Source organism: Triticum aestivum, chromosome 2D (genome assembly GCF_018294505.1).
Source record: "Triticum aestivum cultivar Chinese Spring chromosome 2D, IWGSC CS RefSeq v2.1, whole genome shotgun sequence".
Classification (NCBI taxonomy): domain Eukaryota; kingdom Viridiplantae; phylum Streptophyta; class Magnoliopsida; order Poales; family Poaceae; genus Triticum; species Triticum aestivum.
Genome location: NC_057799.1, coordinates 424,286,407 through 424,301,718, shown reverse-complemented (window position 1 = coordinate 424,301,718; position 15,312 = coordinate 424,286,407). Strand labels below are relative to the sequence as shown.

The 15,312-nt window shown below is 42.9% G+C and overlaps 2 protein-coding genes across 2 annotated transcripts; one reads left to right on the top strand and one right to left on the bottom strand.

Moving 5' to 3' along the window:
- Positions 1-847: 847 nt before the first annotated feature.
- Positions 848-10,300, top strand: LOC123053580 (uncharacterized). Its single transcript, XM_044477052.1, has 21 exons — positions 848-1,108; positions 1,207-1,279; positions 1,379-1,501; positions 1,600-1,769; positions 2,411-2,569; positions 2,743-2,889; positions 3,048-3,111; positions 3,706-4,010; positions 5,283-5,411; positions 5,543-5,656; positions 5,740-5,826; positions 6,372-6,494; positions 6,624-6,717; positions 6,789-6,923; positions 7,024-7,158; positions 7,971-8,119; positions 8,192-8,323; positions 8,852-9,172; positions 9,428-9,568; positions 9,642-9,818; positions 10,008-10,300. The coding sequence occupies exons 1-19, from the start codon at positions 1,022-1,024 to the stop codon at positions 9,560-9,562; spliced, it is 2,682 nt and encodes an 893-aa protein (XP_044332987.1). The 5' UTR covers positions 848-1,021; the 3' UTR covers positions 9,563-9,568; positions 9,642-9,818; positions 10,008-10,300.
- A 705-nt stretch (positions 10,301-11,005) lies between these two features.
- On the bottom strand, positions 11,006-15,031 carry LOC123053581 (agmatine deiminase). Its single transcript, XM_044477053.1, has 10 exons — positions 14,734-15,031; positions 13,095-13,208; positions 12,908-13,003; positions 12,749-12,833; positions 12,367-12,422; positions 12,193-12,271; positions 11,971-12,105; positions 11,639-11,874; positions 11,397-11,552; positions 11,006-11,259 (listed from the first exon to the last, which is right to left on the bottom strand). The coding sequence occupies exons 1-10, from the start codon at positions 14,824-14,826 to the stop codon at positions 11,170-11,172; spliced, it is 1,140 nt and encodes a 379-aa protein (XP_044332988.1). The 5' UTR covers positions 14,827-15,031; the 3' UTR covers positions 11,006-11,169.
- Positions 15,032-15,312: the final 281 nt, after the last annotated feature.

The window sequence follows — 15,312 nt, the reverse complement described above, 5'->3', positions numbered from 1 at the left end:
GAGATGGAATAAGGTTCTCCCCGCCTAGCCCCCGTTCTAGTGGTGCGTCTCGCATCATCGGTGGGCGTGTGGAGGTGTGTCTCCGACGGATCTGTCTTTGGTAGATTTGCTCGGATCTGGTCGTCGTTCGTCTATATTCGTGTGTTTTCAGTTTGGATCCTTCTGATCTACACTAATCTTCATCGGGAACGGTTGCTGTTCTGGTGAGCTGGTCCTATGAGGCCTCATCGTAATGACTTCCCGGCTGTCTACTACAACAAGTTTGTCCGACTCGGCGAGGGAGGGGCGATGACAGCGGCATGCCTTCGGCTCGCTTCAGTGCTTGTAGTCGTCGCTAGATGGTCTATGGATCTTGATGTAATTTTTATTATTTCTTGTGTTTGTTGTATTACCATGATTGATCGAAAGTTTTTCCCGCAAGAAAAAAAAAATCCCCAAGAAACAAAGCAGAGAAGAAGTTTTTTTTTCTTTTAGGAATAAGCAGAGAAGAAGCGGGCCTGCACATAAGGCCCTGTACAACGGCAGGTGCTAACACAGATGCCTGAGAAAAAACCCGGTTTTTTTATCTGAGATTGGAATGCACCGATGCTTAGGAAGGGAAGTAGAAGCAAAATTTTGCTTCCGGTGCCAGTGGGTGCTTAGCAGAAGTAACTGCTCCCTTCAGTCACGGACGCTTTGATCCAGTGCCTCCATCGGCAGAAAATAAAAGGAAAAAAAGCCCAGCTGGCACCCCATACGAAGCACTCTGCGTTGCGGACCAAAGAAAATTCCGTGACGAAGCATAGCTAGCACCGGTGTACACAGGCTTCCGCGTTGTACAAGGCCTAAGAGGGCCGGCCTGACTGGCGGGGCACAACTGGCCAACTGGGCCTTATACCGGGGCTCGTTTCTTTGTCCTCGCTTTCCCCGTCGACTACAACACTTCTTCGCAATTCGCATATCTTCTGCCTCTGCCGCCGCCGCCGCCTCCTCCTTCTTCCCCAGCCGCCTCCGGTCCCGAGCAATCCCACCGACCCGCGCCATGGGACGACCAACGGGCGGCGCCTCGGCGTCGAAGAAGCCCAAGGCCAAGTCCAAGCCGAAGCAGCGCGGCGGCGTCGACTTCAAGGTAACCACCGCGACCGTCCCCTGAAGCGCTCCCCAGCCCCCAGTCTCCGCTCGGAGCCACCGCCGATGCTAACCGTTTAAGCTTTTTGTGGTTCGCAGAAGTACAAACACAAGGTAGGGCGCAAGCTCCCGCCGCCGAAGAACGCCACCAACACGGAAATCAAGTCCAAAAGTGAGTCGAGCCACATTGCTTCGCTTCTAGTAGTAAATTGGTTCTTATGTTTGGCGGCGCTTAACTAGGGTTCGTTTTCTCGTGTTTTTCTGCGTGCAGTGATCGTGCTGCCGGAGCAGACCATGGCGTCGGAGAGGGCGGGCATGGCGGTGAACAAGCGCGGGCTCACGCTGCGGGAGCTCCTGCAGCAGACGGTGCACTACAATCCCAAAGTGCGGCGAGGTGAGTTGCCCATTACCCTCTACACCGGCGCATTGGGACGCCCAATACACTGTGTGCACTGCAGCTCACTGGCAATATGCTTCTTATTGTTGTTGTAGCTGCAATGAATGGAATAAAGGATCTTGTCACCAAGCATCCAGCGGAGCTTAAACTGCACAAGGTTGCTATGATTGAGAAGCTGCAGGAACGGATATGTGACAGTGACAAGGTGGTTCGTGACTCGTTGTACAGTTTACTGCAGTCTCTTGTATTCCCATCCTTGAAGGAGGTACAACCCCCCTCCCCTCCCCTCTGCGACCTAATGTGCTGCTGGGATGATCAGAAAACATTTATTTTAGCAATGAAGATATTATGTTTACCCTTTTGCATCACCCTATATGTACAGGGTGCAAACTGAGTCTTGATCATGTGATGATTTTTTTCTTCATGAACCATAATGTACCAGCCTGCTTATTGATATTGACTGCATCTGCAAATATAAATTGAAGCACCATTTCTACAAATTTGATGATCAGTGATAATTCTTTGAGATGCTCCAAACAATGAAGCACTAAACTTTCCTTTTTTTTCTTTCTTTGTGGACCATAATGTAGCTGCTCATTGACTGCATATGCAAATATAATTCAAAACCCTATTTGTTGAAAACTTGATAATCGGTGATAATTTTTAATGTGCTCCAAACAATGAAGCACCAAACACTCCTTCATTCTGGTTTAACCCACAATTGTCTAGTGTTATTTTGTTTCGCGGACCCTGGAGTCTCTTCTAAGTAGTATAAGCTCATATATGCCATATTTTTAGCATCTTATATTATTATTATTATTCTTTTGACCTGCTCCAGTTTTCTATATCTACTCCTATTTTCTTGGCTTCAGATGTGATCATGTGATATTTTTCTGTTTATTACAGGACAATGCAATGTCTACCCGCAGTACACTATCTCTGTTGATGGCAAATGTTTTGAATGGAATGACACACCTATCTATGGATATCCAGTTAATGGCTTTCAGGTTTTTGGAGCTCGTGGTCCTCAATTTCCCATCCTCTTTTCCCAGATATGCTGAACAGGTCAGTGGAGTTCAGTCATGTATTGATGTGTTGAAAGTTGAATGCTTGCTTGTGTGCTAATGAAGTCTAGTTTGTTAGAAGTGCATTCAGACTGATTGCCGTTCCTGCTAGATGTGTAATTGGCCATATTCATTACCAATTAATAATTTCTTTTGCACCATTCCTTCTTACAGGCTTTCAATAACTTCGTTGCTGTACTGAGCAACGACAGAATCCATCTGCAGGATAAGAGTAAACTTAACAGTATCCTTGCCGGGCTTGCCCACTGTCTTTCCTTGGTTGCTCGTGTGACGGAAAATGATGATGCATCAAATCGACTGGTTCGTGCAGTTAGCAAGCTGAATCTTTTCTTCCTTCGAATTTTTCTTCCTGCACCTGGAACTATGATGGCGAACTTGGTGAAATAGCAATTGCACATGTTCTGAAATGTAGAAACACGTATATTGTAATGATCGAAATCTTTGCTCGTGATCTACAGGTTCAGAACCGCCCTATGGGAGAACTTTGGAAACCTACTCTTGACGAAGATAACCCTGGAAGTGGTAAGTATTGTAAACACCATCCTTTTTTGTTGTTTCCTTAATTGCAATGAAATTTGTGCAGCTCCACCATGCCGCCACATTTTAAAGTTTTAAGGAACAAATAACACTGAGTGTGAATTTAGTAGTAACATGGTCAGAGAAACCCCAATAGTTAGGCGATTGAGCACTCAACTCCCTAGATATTTAACACTTCAACATTGTTTTCAGTGGGATCTACTGTCTGCTAAGTGCTAACCTGGTCACGAAATAAGTGAGCTTCGAATACTAATTATTGGATAGATTTTGAGAAGGGGCACTTTCTGTTTTCGTTATGATCAGCAGATCTGAAAGTGTATAATCAGGAGAGTTAACTGACAATACTTGATTTGGGTAGTTTAGTTGGATTTGGAATATGAAGTAAGAGCAAAACTGTAAGAAATGGCAACTTTTTATGGATGATAGCATAAACAGCTATTACAGCCCTATAGCAGCATATTTTCTTATCTTGTTGTAGATATACATGACACACCTTACCTGACTATTTGCTACTTTTGGTTATGCTCTTCTGTAATTTTATCCTTATTATTATTGTCTTATTCACTCACTGCATTGCAGGAGCATTTGCGACATCTGATGTACTAATGAAACTTCAGAACCTCATCCGAATTCTCGTTAATTCAATAGAGGTTTCAGCTTCAGAAATCTGTGCAAAGCCAGCTAATGATGCTCAGTCAAGTGAAGCGTTATTATCAGCCCTTCATTGTCTGCATCTAATATGTACAACATTTATTCACGAGGCAAAGAAATCTCAGATGGAATTTGGTAGATCAAAAACTCAGTTTGGGTCTGATTGGCTGAATAGTTCTGTGTTGGTATATCTAAAGAAATTATGGGGAGTGAAACGCTTGTTTCATGAGAAGGTATAAAGTTGTTCCTGCTAATTACTAACTATTAGAGCAAAACATTGTATGCTTTGATTTTGTAGCTTTGGAGGGATCATAACAAATTGCTGAATAAATCCACCATAAGTTGACTAGGAGGTAATGGAATCCTATAGGATTCCTTAATGGTCTCGTTAGAACATGCGACCTTAGGACTTGGAAGAGCACCGGAATTTGGGGCCTCCTTTGGTTCATAGGATAGGAATATCATAGGAATAGGAAAATCATAGGAAGTGAAATGAAATGTATCTTTAATTCCTACAGGGAAAAAGATGTCATTTGATGCATAGGATAGGAATTTTTCCATTGAGTCTAGGCTATTTTTTTTCCTTTGAAATGTGAAGGATTGGTTCCTATCCTACATAGGAATAGCAATCCATTCCTACAAACCAAAGGGCTCCAAAGGAATTCTTCCTTTGAAAATCCTATCCTATAGAATTCCTATGAAATTCCTACAAACCAAAGGAGGCCGATGTTATGTTTTCCAGATTCCTACAAGATGAGAAATGCTGAAACCTAAAGGACAGACCTAGTGCTAGAAGCGCTCCCACACCAGGTGGGCTCTGGGGAAGGATTATACGAGGCAAGCCTTACCCCTGCACAGTGCAATGCAGAGAGGCTGCGTCGAGCACAGTGCAATGCAGAGAGGCTGCGTCGAGCACAGTGCAATGCAGAGAGGCTGCGTCGGACGCAGGACCTCTTGGCGCAAGTGGGGAGTACTTCACCACTGCGTCAGGCCTGTCCTTCAAAATGCTGAAACCTAGGAAGACTTAAAAGTTGCTGTTCTTTTGTTTGAAGCAAGAAAAAGGTTGCTGTTTGGATGTCAGACAGGGGAAGCACATGAAATTGAGACACCTTACCCAAAATTTATGGGATGGTCTCCTTACGAGTCATTCCTTTCTTCTGACGCCCTGTTAGGAAACATTTCTATGGGAATTCAATCCTCCAAAATTCTTATGTTTTTCCTTTGTTCCGAATGGCACATAAAGTTGATGGTCCTATTTGTGGATTAGTGGATAGAATGTTCGTGTATTTCTATTGCGTTAATGTATACAGAACACTTGGTGTTTAATTTGTTGGTAATGATATGCTTTTGTACTTAAGTGTTGACTTGTGATGTTTAAGAATGTCGGAGTTCTTGTGTTAACATAAGACATATTTAATCCTGCTTTCTTCAGAAGGTTTTTGCTGTAACAAACATTTTGATCACAACTTATCTTGGTTCTTACTAAGTTGTGTTTCTCATGGCAGGGAGATGACAGATTTTTCGTCTTCAATCTGAAAATTGCTGAACTCTTTTTGTGCTTGAGCACATGTGTGGACGATACAATGTTTCCAGCTGAGGAGTTATGCCAGTTTGTATCTTCTTTATTTGCAAAGGTTGTCTGTGGTTTGAACAGTTTCAACAACTGATGTGTATTGTTGCCCATAAATCTTAGACGCCTTCTGATTTTTCCTCTGCCATTTCATTATTATATTTTTCTGATTGGTGATCTCTTTTAATTTATCAGTCAAAAGTACTTCGCAACAAGGATCTCATGGAAACGCATTTGAGTCCACTTATAACTTGTATACCGGGTCTTATAGCCAGTTGTGCAGATGACTCAAAAGGATATTTGTTGGAGGTATGGCTAATTTCAGTTTACTGATCTGTCAATATGTTGGTTATTTAGGAACTTCATCAAAATAAGAGTATATTGAACTGCAGGCATTTACAGATGCATTTAGAGATTCCAAGGTGGATTGCAAGCTAATGTTGCCATATTTGGATGCAGTGCGAGAAATGCTACTTCCTGTAGGTTTCTTTATTGGAACTTAAATTGCTTCTGTATGTTTTGTGATGTAATATATTTAATTATCTAGAAAAATAGCTCGCCTAGCATGTACATAATTCTGATATGGATTACAAAATTGCTGCATGGATTAAAAAGGTTAAATTGCTGCATGATATTGTACTCTATAAAACATATAATTGCGAGTTCAAACACATCACTAAGTAGAGAAACGGAAATAGATAAATTCTGACAAATGATCAATCGGAAAGAAAAATAACATGGCAAAACTCAGCTCTCACCACAAACTTCTCCTTTCCGTCCTAAGTCCTAACACCAGCCAATCATGTTGAGAGTTGATCATTTGAAAAATCGTGTGTCGGTAGCCTGCAAGTCATTTTTCTGCAGATATGTTTTGAGTTTCTTTCTAGTGATCTTTTCATGTCAATTTTTGGCGTGACCAATACTAGATACTTCCCCGCACTTAATCATTCTGTATGTTTAGCTAAAAACAACATCAGAGTATGTATGATGTGTTTCCTAACATCTTTCTTTTATCCTTGCTTAGGAGAAATCAGGGATATGGTTTACTGAAATTGATTTAGGCTTATCGGAATATCGTAGCGCTTGGATAAGCGAGCTTCCTAGAATATTACTACAATCAATTGATAAAGCTCCCTCAGTTACAAAGGTATGTTTAGTTTGTTTGTCCAGTATAGAGCTGTTAAACTATTCGTCAACAGTCATTATAACCAGGTTGAACATCTGCGGTTAACCTTCTCAATAAATTATGTATTTATGATGATATGAACTATCGTAGGTTGTTTTGGAGCTTCTCCTAAAAATCGGACAGTATTTCCCTACAACTGAGTTTGGAAACCTGCGCCCCTTCATACAGTTATTTGGTACTAAATGTAAGTAATCCACTTTTCAAGAGATCTTTATCCTCTGTTTTAATCTTCAGCTAATGTCATTTTGCTAACAGCATCATCTGGAACGGTAGAGGTTGGGCCTTTTGTTAGCCTTCCACATGATTGCCAAGAACTTGTCATTTCATGCCTTTATTACTTCTCCAGTCTGCTCCCTGACACAATCGAGCCATTGGCCTGTTGTTGCTTAAGTAAGTTTTTTTCATGCAACAATACCACTTTATTCCACAACCATATAGTTATATTCTTCCCCATTGAGGTTTGTGGATAATATATAATTATATAATGCAGGTGATAAGCTGGAGTCCCTCATGTTAATTAGGATTATTGAAGTTCTACAATCAACATACAAGGCTGGGAATCTACAGATAACAGAGCAACTCAGTTTCTTGTCATTATTAATGGCACGATTTAATGTTAATTGTGGTGAGTACTTCAACATACTTTTTTCGCATGTACTTATGTGTACCAGTGGAGTGCAAAGTTTGCTCTTATTAAGTTGATTATGTGGTTGAATTTTCTTATGTTTTATGGAGTGACTACAATATGATAGTCATTGTTGGTGACAAGACTTCATAATACAAAATGGCAGGTTCTTAGCAGAAACAATGGAAAAAACTTCTGAAATATTGCAGATATTCCTTTAAACTTAAAAGATGTATCACGATGATCCTTGAAACATAGAAATGCAGTCTGATAAAATACAATTTGGATTTTGCATTTCAACCCTCATGGTACCGAGAAAAATGCAACAACCTCACAATGATAATGCAGCATATTTAGATGGTGGCAGGCAACGTCTTCATTGCTCATTCTGGTGAGTTTCAAAGCCTGGGGTTATGAGTGGATCACTATCTGCAGAGCCACCTCTCGGGCCCCTCGCTGTTTCAAATACTCTCTGGACCTACCTGCTGTCACATTATGTTTGTGTGCTACCTCTGCCTTGCTGTGAGAGGTGAGGGTGGCAGATGAAGAGAGACTGAGAAGGGGTTTAGATGAGGCGGCTGCCTGTAGGAGGGATTGGCGGGTGGGGGATGCGGTGTACATTGAGGGTAGGAGGGGGCGAGACGGTGGTAGAGGAAGTTTCGTTGATTTTTTTTTGTCTCAAGGAGTGTATGTACCATTGTGACCGACTATGTTTTATGCCCTCGCTAAGGTTTACTTTTTGAATAGTTATGTGAGCACTTTAATTAATTTTTACTTTTTCCTGACACTTGCCTTTGAATTTGTTAATTTAGGTATGTCCTGTACTCTGGAGGATGCCGAAAAGGTCTCAAATTGGAAGACTTTCAAGACCTTGAATCACTTAATTTTGACTTACTTATCTGAGATGGGTGATGGCTCCCTGGTCCTTGAATTGATGTGGAATAATTTATCTAATGAGATTGTGAGCTTTTGAAACTGTTTTCTTTTATGTATTCTCACAACAACCATTGTACTCATGTTAGCTTTACTGCAGGCACGAAAACCATCATTGCATAACATGAATGGTCTGTTTAGAATTATTGTTACACTCGATGCAGCAACAAATAAGCTCATGAATGAAGATTTCATTAAGCTTATAGCTGGCTACTTGGTCGACGCTGCTCTGGTGAGTACCCTTTTGTATTCCAAAGTTTTGATACATTTTTAAGCTTATTGCACCCAGTATTATTTTCCAGCTAATTTTCAGCCTAACAGAAATGTATTGCCTTATACGCCCTCCGTCCCATAATATAAGAGCGTTTTTGACACTACACTAGTGTCAAAACGCTCTTATATTATGGGATGGAGGGAGTATATGTTAAAGATATTCAAAATGGTGGTTAGATTGAGCACGTCTTGGTGTTTAGAACACCCCTGTTACCTCATACAAACATATTTGGCATAATATAATTTACTATTTTGAACATATCACTTAACTGATAGACCGTGTTTCTGGTGGTAGCGCAGGCCATATGGTTGATGCTAAGAGCATTTAATGACTGTCTTTATTACTTGATTAGCATGCGGTGTGCCATCATTCACATGCTTCTCCTTCTGACCATCATTTCTTGATTAACTCCTTGTGTTCTCTTTGCACTCTACTGTTGGTTGTGGATGAGAATTAATTTCACCCCCAGTTATAATGCATCTGCAGGATTTGTCAAAAACAAATGAAGTGGGCTTTCAATCTGACAAGACAAGATTATTTCAATACTTCATAAAGCCCTGCATAATCATTTTTGAGCAGAATGACAAGGTTCTCTGCTGCACATTGGAGATGCTTAAATCTTTCGCAGCAGATGAGCATAGATTTTCATCTGTCTCCGGTTTAGATTACCCAAGGGAGCTTTCACAACGAGTTTGTGTTGTCACAACCATACTGGTCTTCTTATTCAATGATCGGAGGCTCCATCCAAATCTTTCTTTGAGTAAAACGGCTATCAAAGGCATCCTGCATTGTATAAGGCATCAGCTGGTGAGCAATGATGAAACAGATCCCTTTCTTTGGTAGTCATATAGATATACTTTGAGCTTCCTTCAAATAGAACATTTTTGTTTCATAATGTGTTAATTTGAGAGTGAAAGCATAAAATAATAATGTAGCTCAGATAGGCTTGTTCTAATAATAGTTTCTGTGATACCATGGGTAGCTTTGCATTGCAGTTCCTAAATGTATTTAGACTTCGGACAGACTGGCAATGGTTTTAATTTAAGTGAATTCTTGCTGCAGGATTCTAATTTGCCTGATGTAACATATGGACAAAAGCAGAAATTAAAATTTGCATTTGAGCAAATCAAGACCAAAGCATTGCAGTTGAACTGTTGGGATAGAAGTGAGCTTGAAGGGATTTCAAGCACCACATAACGTCATGTGAGTAACTAAATTATGATTCGCCACTTCTTACTTTTTGTTGTCAAATTAAACTTTCATCTGTTTCTGACAGGCACAGCCATCTGATGACTTCATATGTTCTGATAATGGATAGAGGGCCCATGGAAGAGGGTGGGCTGGGGAATGTGCACCATTTTTCGTTTTAAGAGTCACATTGCAGAGGTGGGCCCTACATCTGTAGCATAGCTGTTACCAGCAGTCTACTGAAGGTTGTTACTTACCGATAAAGGTAAGAAATGCTGCTGGATAACATATCATATACTAAATCTGTTACACGCCTACCAGGTGTCAATCAATTGATACGTCGTACTGGCTGTTTTATTATTTAGCCTACCAAAATTCCTCCATTTTCCCAACAGTCCTTGTTTAACAATCATGTGCGTATTCTCTTAATGACAGCAGTATCATCTTATTGCAGGTGGTCAGAAAAGGTGCACGGTTGATGCTTCTGGTGCTATGGGAACTGCCAGTCAAAGACTTCCAGCGAAGTACAGTTCAAATTGTTCTGACTTTAGTTATTAGTAGTAGTACGATAGAAGTTGCGACTTTGTGATGCCTTGAAATTGTTTGTCGTGTACTATTCTACCCAAACTGATTGCGCCAAAATCTGTGTGATGTGATCACTACATAGATGTTAGGTTGGTCTTGTCTGCCATGTAAATGCAGAAATTTTGATCTCAGTTTTTCTGATCCTATTTTGTTGCATTTTTATCTCGCGAAAACTATTTCTAGGAGAGGCCTCAATGCATTTGGCAGCGCTTTCAGCTTCCTGAACTACCCACCTCCGCACGGCATTGCATCTTTTTTCCCCTCCCATGTTCTTGCATGGTATAAGCTGTGGTTACTGTTTTTAACGTGACAGGGTTTAGAAACTACGGATTTGCTAAGTCTCATCTAACATCTGTCATTTTATTAATCAAAAAGAAATAGGGAAAAACCTGCATGAATCTCCGCCTAAAATCGTAGGATTAATTAGATTAAACTTAGATGTGAATGAGGATCTCCTTGCACACACGCTTTGGCACCGGGAAAAGAAGACCTGCTTGCAGCAGCCTGTAGTGCTGCCGACAGGCTTTGCAGCACCGCTCGTCTACTCTTGCAACAGTTTGTAGCACCCACCTGCTATGCTACAACATGCTTGCGTTAGCAATGACAGGCATTGCAGCGCTGCTCGTCTGTGGCTTGCAGAGTCGTGGGCAAGCTTCAACAGCAGAGCCAGGCTTGACCCCAGGCACTTGCAGCAGCGATTTTTGCAAGACTGACCAAGCAGCAGCGCTCGCCCTTGTGTGGCGGCCATGGCTGGCTATAATGGATGGCGCGTGCAAGTATAAGAGACAGGATGCCCGTTGATCCTGCATCCGGTATCCCATAGGGCAAGCAGAAAAATTTCCAGAATGCGAATGCAAATGGGAAAGATACAGTCAGAACACACCTACAATATTATTCAGTAATCTCCAAATGAGATGCATCTATTGGCCCGCGACGCTGTTTCAAAGTGCAACCAATATGCTGCGGGCGTAACAAATATGGTTGAATCATCACCCCAATGCAGGGCTTGGCTGCCTTTTCTGGCCGCTCATCTATGACGGGCGCACCGGCTGCTGCTGCGTGATGCAGTGTATGTTCCCACCTCCCAGCACGATCTCCCTTGCGCCTTCCACCATCACAACCTGCACGCAACAGTTCACGGGACCCCTTCAGATAATCTAGCGCTCATACTGCCTTTTCTTTTACATCCAACAGTCACTGCTTGCTTTAGCTCACAAGAGCAACACGGATGCCTGAATTTTGAGGCGACAAGACTAACCTCATGATCAGGAAACACCTTCTGGAGGACCTCGCGCGCTTCCTCGTCCCTCTTCTTATCGCCGAAGGCTGGCGCTATGACCCCGCCGTTCGCCGGGTAGAAGTTCACGTATGAGGCGGCCAATCTCTTGCCTGGTACCCTCGGTACAGCATGCCCCTGAAAACAATCACGCGCTGCCCCGTGTTACAAGTGGTTGAAATCGGCGTCACAAAGGACCCATGAAGCATAGCTGCAATACTGACCGTTGCAAGAACACCTTCCCCCTCTTCCTTCGTGATGTACAGAGGCCCTGGCACGTGGATCTTCACCACCTCTATCTGCCGCCCCTTCGCATCGACTGCCTGAGTGAGAGCTGATAGTGCCTTCACCGATATCTCGTACTGCGGGTCGTTCTCGTCATCGGTCCACGACAAGAGAATCACACCAGGTTTGATGAAACAGCATAGATTGTCCACATGGCCATTTGTATCCTCATCACCTAGAAAATCGTTACAACGTTCTTTACAGTAAAATAAATGGTCCTAGAAGTGAGGAACAGAAACCTTTTAACTGATGAAGCACTTTTTGTTGTTACCGTGTAGCCCCAGAGGTATCCAAATGATCTTTGTGACTCCAAGGAAATCCTTCAGCTCATTCTCTATCTCTAGTTTAGTCATGTGAGGGTTCCTGTTAGGATTCAACAAGCATTCTTCTGTTGTAATGCATGTACCTTTGCAAAATGTGACAGAATCGTTAGCAAAACACCAGACAGACTGAAACTATTTGTCCATCAACAGCGATATGACAGATCAAGCACCTTCTCCATCTACATGAATGCTTCCACCCTCAAGAACCATTGTGTGTGCAAACCTAGGGATCCTCTCAATCTCAACTATCTGAAAAATAGTACCAAAATTTGGAAGAAATTTAAGCACAGAAAGAAACAAACAAAAGATACCAGTAAGTTCTAAAGTAGGAATTCACTCTTTACCTTCTTGGCAATGCTTCTGTCAAGACTCCAATCATCAAAGCAACCACCACCGAGCCCTGTAGGACAACAGGAGCAGAACTTACTAAATCATCGTGTGGAGAGGGTGATTAGACATTGGCTTGAGAAGTAACGAAATTCTTGCTCAAAAAATACTAGTGCTTCTGTGCTTTGCTGGTGCAAAGCAGGTCATCTATAGCTTTTGTAAAAGATATGCAAACGTTCGCAAGTTGCTACTTCCTACTAAGATATTGTCATGAATTGGTAACTGCGCTTTTGCATGAACACAAATAATTATCAAAGAAAGAGTTAAACTAGACGAACAAAAATAGCCACTGAGAAAGCACTGAAAAAAGTATACATACTTTAATATAAAACAACATACCTCCCCATGCGTTAAATTCCCAGTCAATCCCCGCTATTGTTTGCTCTGCAAGTCCTATATCTGATCCGCCTTCACGGGTAATAAACTAAAAACGAGGATACTGTTAGCCATGAAATCAGGATGGTAAAAAGGGATATAAGAAAAATCAAGTTAACGCACAGTGGGACCGGTGTCACGAAACCAGGAATCATTCATGCTCATCTCGACCACCCTGATGTTCGGTTGGTGTTCCATCAGCTCGTGGACACGAGGATACTGCCAGAGGGAAAAAATGCGAAACTGAATACCATTGTGTTGCACATGATCATGCAGCAGTTTTCAGCATAGTTCATGTGAAGCGTATCACCTGTTTGGCACTTGCACAAATGGTGACAGGCTCAAACTTTGAAATGGCCATTGCAGTTCTCTCAAATGTTTTTCGAGCTGGTTCAGCATGCTCCCGCCAGTTGTCTGGACGCTCCTAAGATTCAAAGAAGTGGCTTGTTTATTATGATGATGCACTTCAAATTGTTCAGGGCATATGCTGAAGAGGATACACAATAATAAAAGGAAACTCAAAAGTTCTTTCAAAGAATTAACACGATGATCTACTATGCTTAAAATGAATGAAACGTCATCAGCAGTGACAATACTCAATGACAACAATGAGAATACTTCAAACAAATATCATTATTCAGTCGCAACTTGTCATTCAGACGACCTGGCCACTAATTTCAGCCGCTGCATGCTTTTAAAACCCTACAAAAATTACATATTGCGGAAATACTTTTAAAGTCAAAATTTCACACATGGTTCTGAAGGTTTGTAATCCAGATATTTTTTTAAGATAATGACAATAAAATAATGAAAATGTGACTTTATGTATGTCTAAGAGGACGGCTTTCAGGGAGGGAGTAATAGCAAATCGGCAACATAGAATGAGAATGAAAGGAAAAGTTACATCAACATACTGAAATTACACAGATATTAGGCACATCATGGAATTAGTCAATTAGATATCGAGATAACGTTCTTTTAGGTCCTGTGCTACATGGCTCGAACAGTGGCACATACACAGCTGTAGAATTGCGCGGCAGAAAGTCGTAGACAACAAGGGGGAGAAGAGGAATTGTGGTCATGTCTAGTCTCTAGTGCTATGCATTCATATATCTTTTGTTATTTTCGGTAGGTAATAGAGCACTTTCATGTGGGGTAAAACCACTTCAGAAACAAATATATATACCTCGCCACTGTCTATTCTATTCTAAAGGAGAACATGTTTCGTTGGAATAGTTTATCTGACCACCGAATGAGAATGGATGCACATGCGCTTGGGGTTGGTGGTTGAGTGCAAATAAAACATAGTATACCGGTAGAGCACTGACCCGGTCCCAAGATTCCACTGGAGAAGGAAGGAATCTTGACAGGGGATCCAATAATTCAACTTTGGCAACTGCTCCTCAAGGCTGCTGCCAAGCGCACGACACGTAATTGGTTCAAATATAAACCGGACCACTCTTTGGTTCGCTCACATTGTGACACGGGACCCACATGTCAGCAACTAATATGACAAACAGGTCATCTAAAAAAACGACAAACAGGTGCTAGTAATAAGTGGGCAGGCATATTTGTTTGTCAGGTACTAGTATTTCTTTGTTCTTTGCTTGTTCAATTCAACAACGTCGCGCGGGGACAAATCACGGTAGGTGCGCAAACATGTGCATGGGGAGAGACGGCACCGTCTCAGGGATGAACAGCAGAAGCTACGCGCAAGCGCGAGATAAGCCGCCGCCATGCCGGACAGACCTCGCCGGGCCAACGAGCGGCCGCGGCTGCGGCTGCGAGGGCCAGACAACCAAGCATTTCTATAACCAGAACCGCTACGATTTAAACGAATTCGATCGGAATCTCGCGTGACGAGCGAGCGGAAAAAGTCGGATGAAAACGAAGAACGGCACGACGGGCGAGGCGAGAGGGGGCGAGGGAGGAAGATGATGCGTACGTACCGGCCAGCCCATCCAGCACTGCTCGTGCGGCTCCCACTCGGCGGGCATCCGGAACCCCATCTTCGCCGGGCACCCCGCCATGGCCTTCACCATCCTCCTCGGCTCGGCTCTCGCCAAACCTAGATTGGTTCGATTCTCCGCTGCGCTGATCTGAGGATGGAGAATGGAATGGAATACTGCTGGTGCTGAGGAGGAGAGCCTCGACGCGACGGCTGCTTTATGTACAGGGAGGGGGAAAGGGAAGGGTGGGGTGAGAAAGATCGTGAGGCGGGCGGGTCCAGGGGCGTGTGCTGCCCTTGCTAAGGGCTGGGCCCACGTGACCGGCTTTGCGCCGCGAGATGCCCAAGTGGGCAGCGGTTACTGATGCGCGGGCCCGCCGCTACCGGCCGGGGCCTGGGAATGCAAAGATTCCCTGGAATCCCGAGCGCCTTTTTTGTTGGGGCGCTGGAGCGCCGGGCCCAGGACACCATTTTGAACGTTTCAAGATTTTTTTTCAACAAGCACAAGCTGCCGACATGGATCCGGAAACGCGTCGTCCAGCTCTGTCGGGCTTGGCTTTGGAGCGGGAAGCCAGAGTGC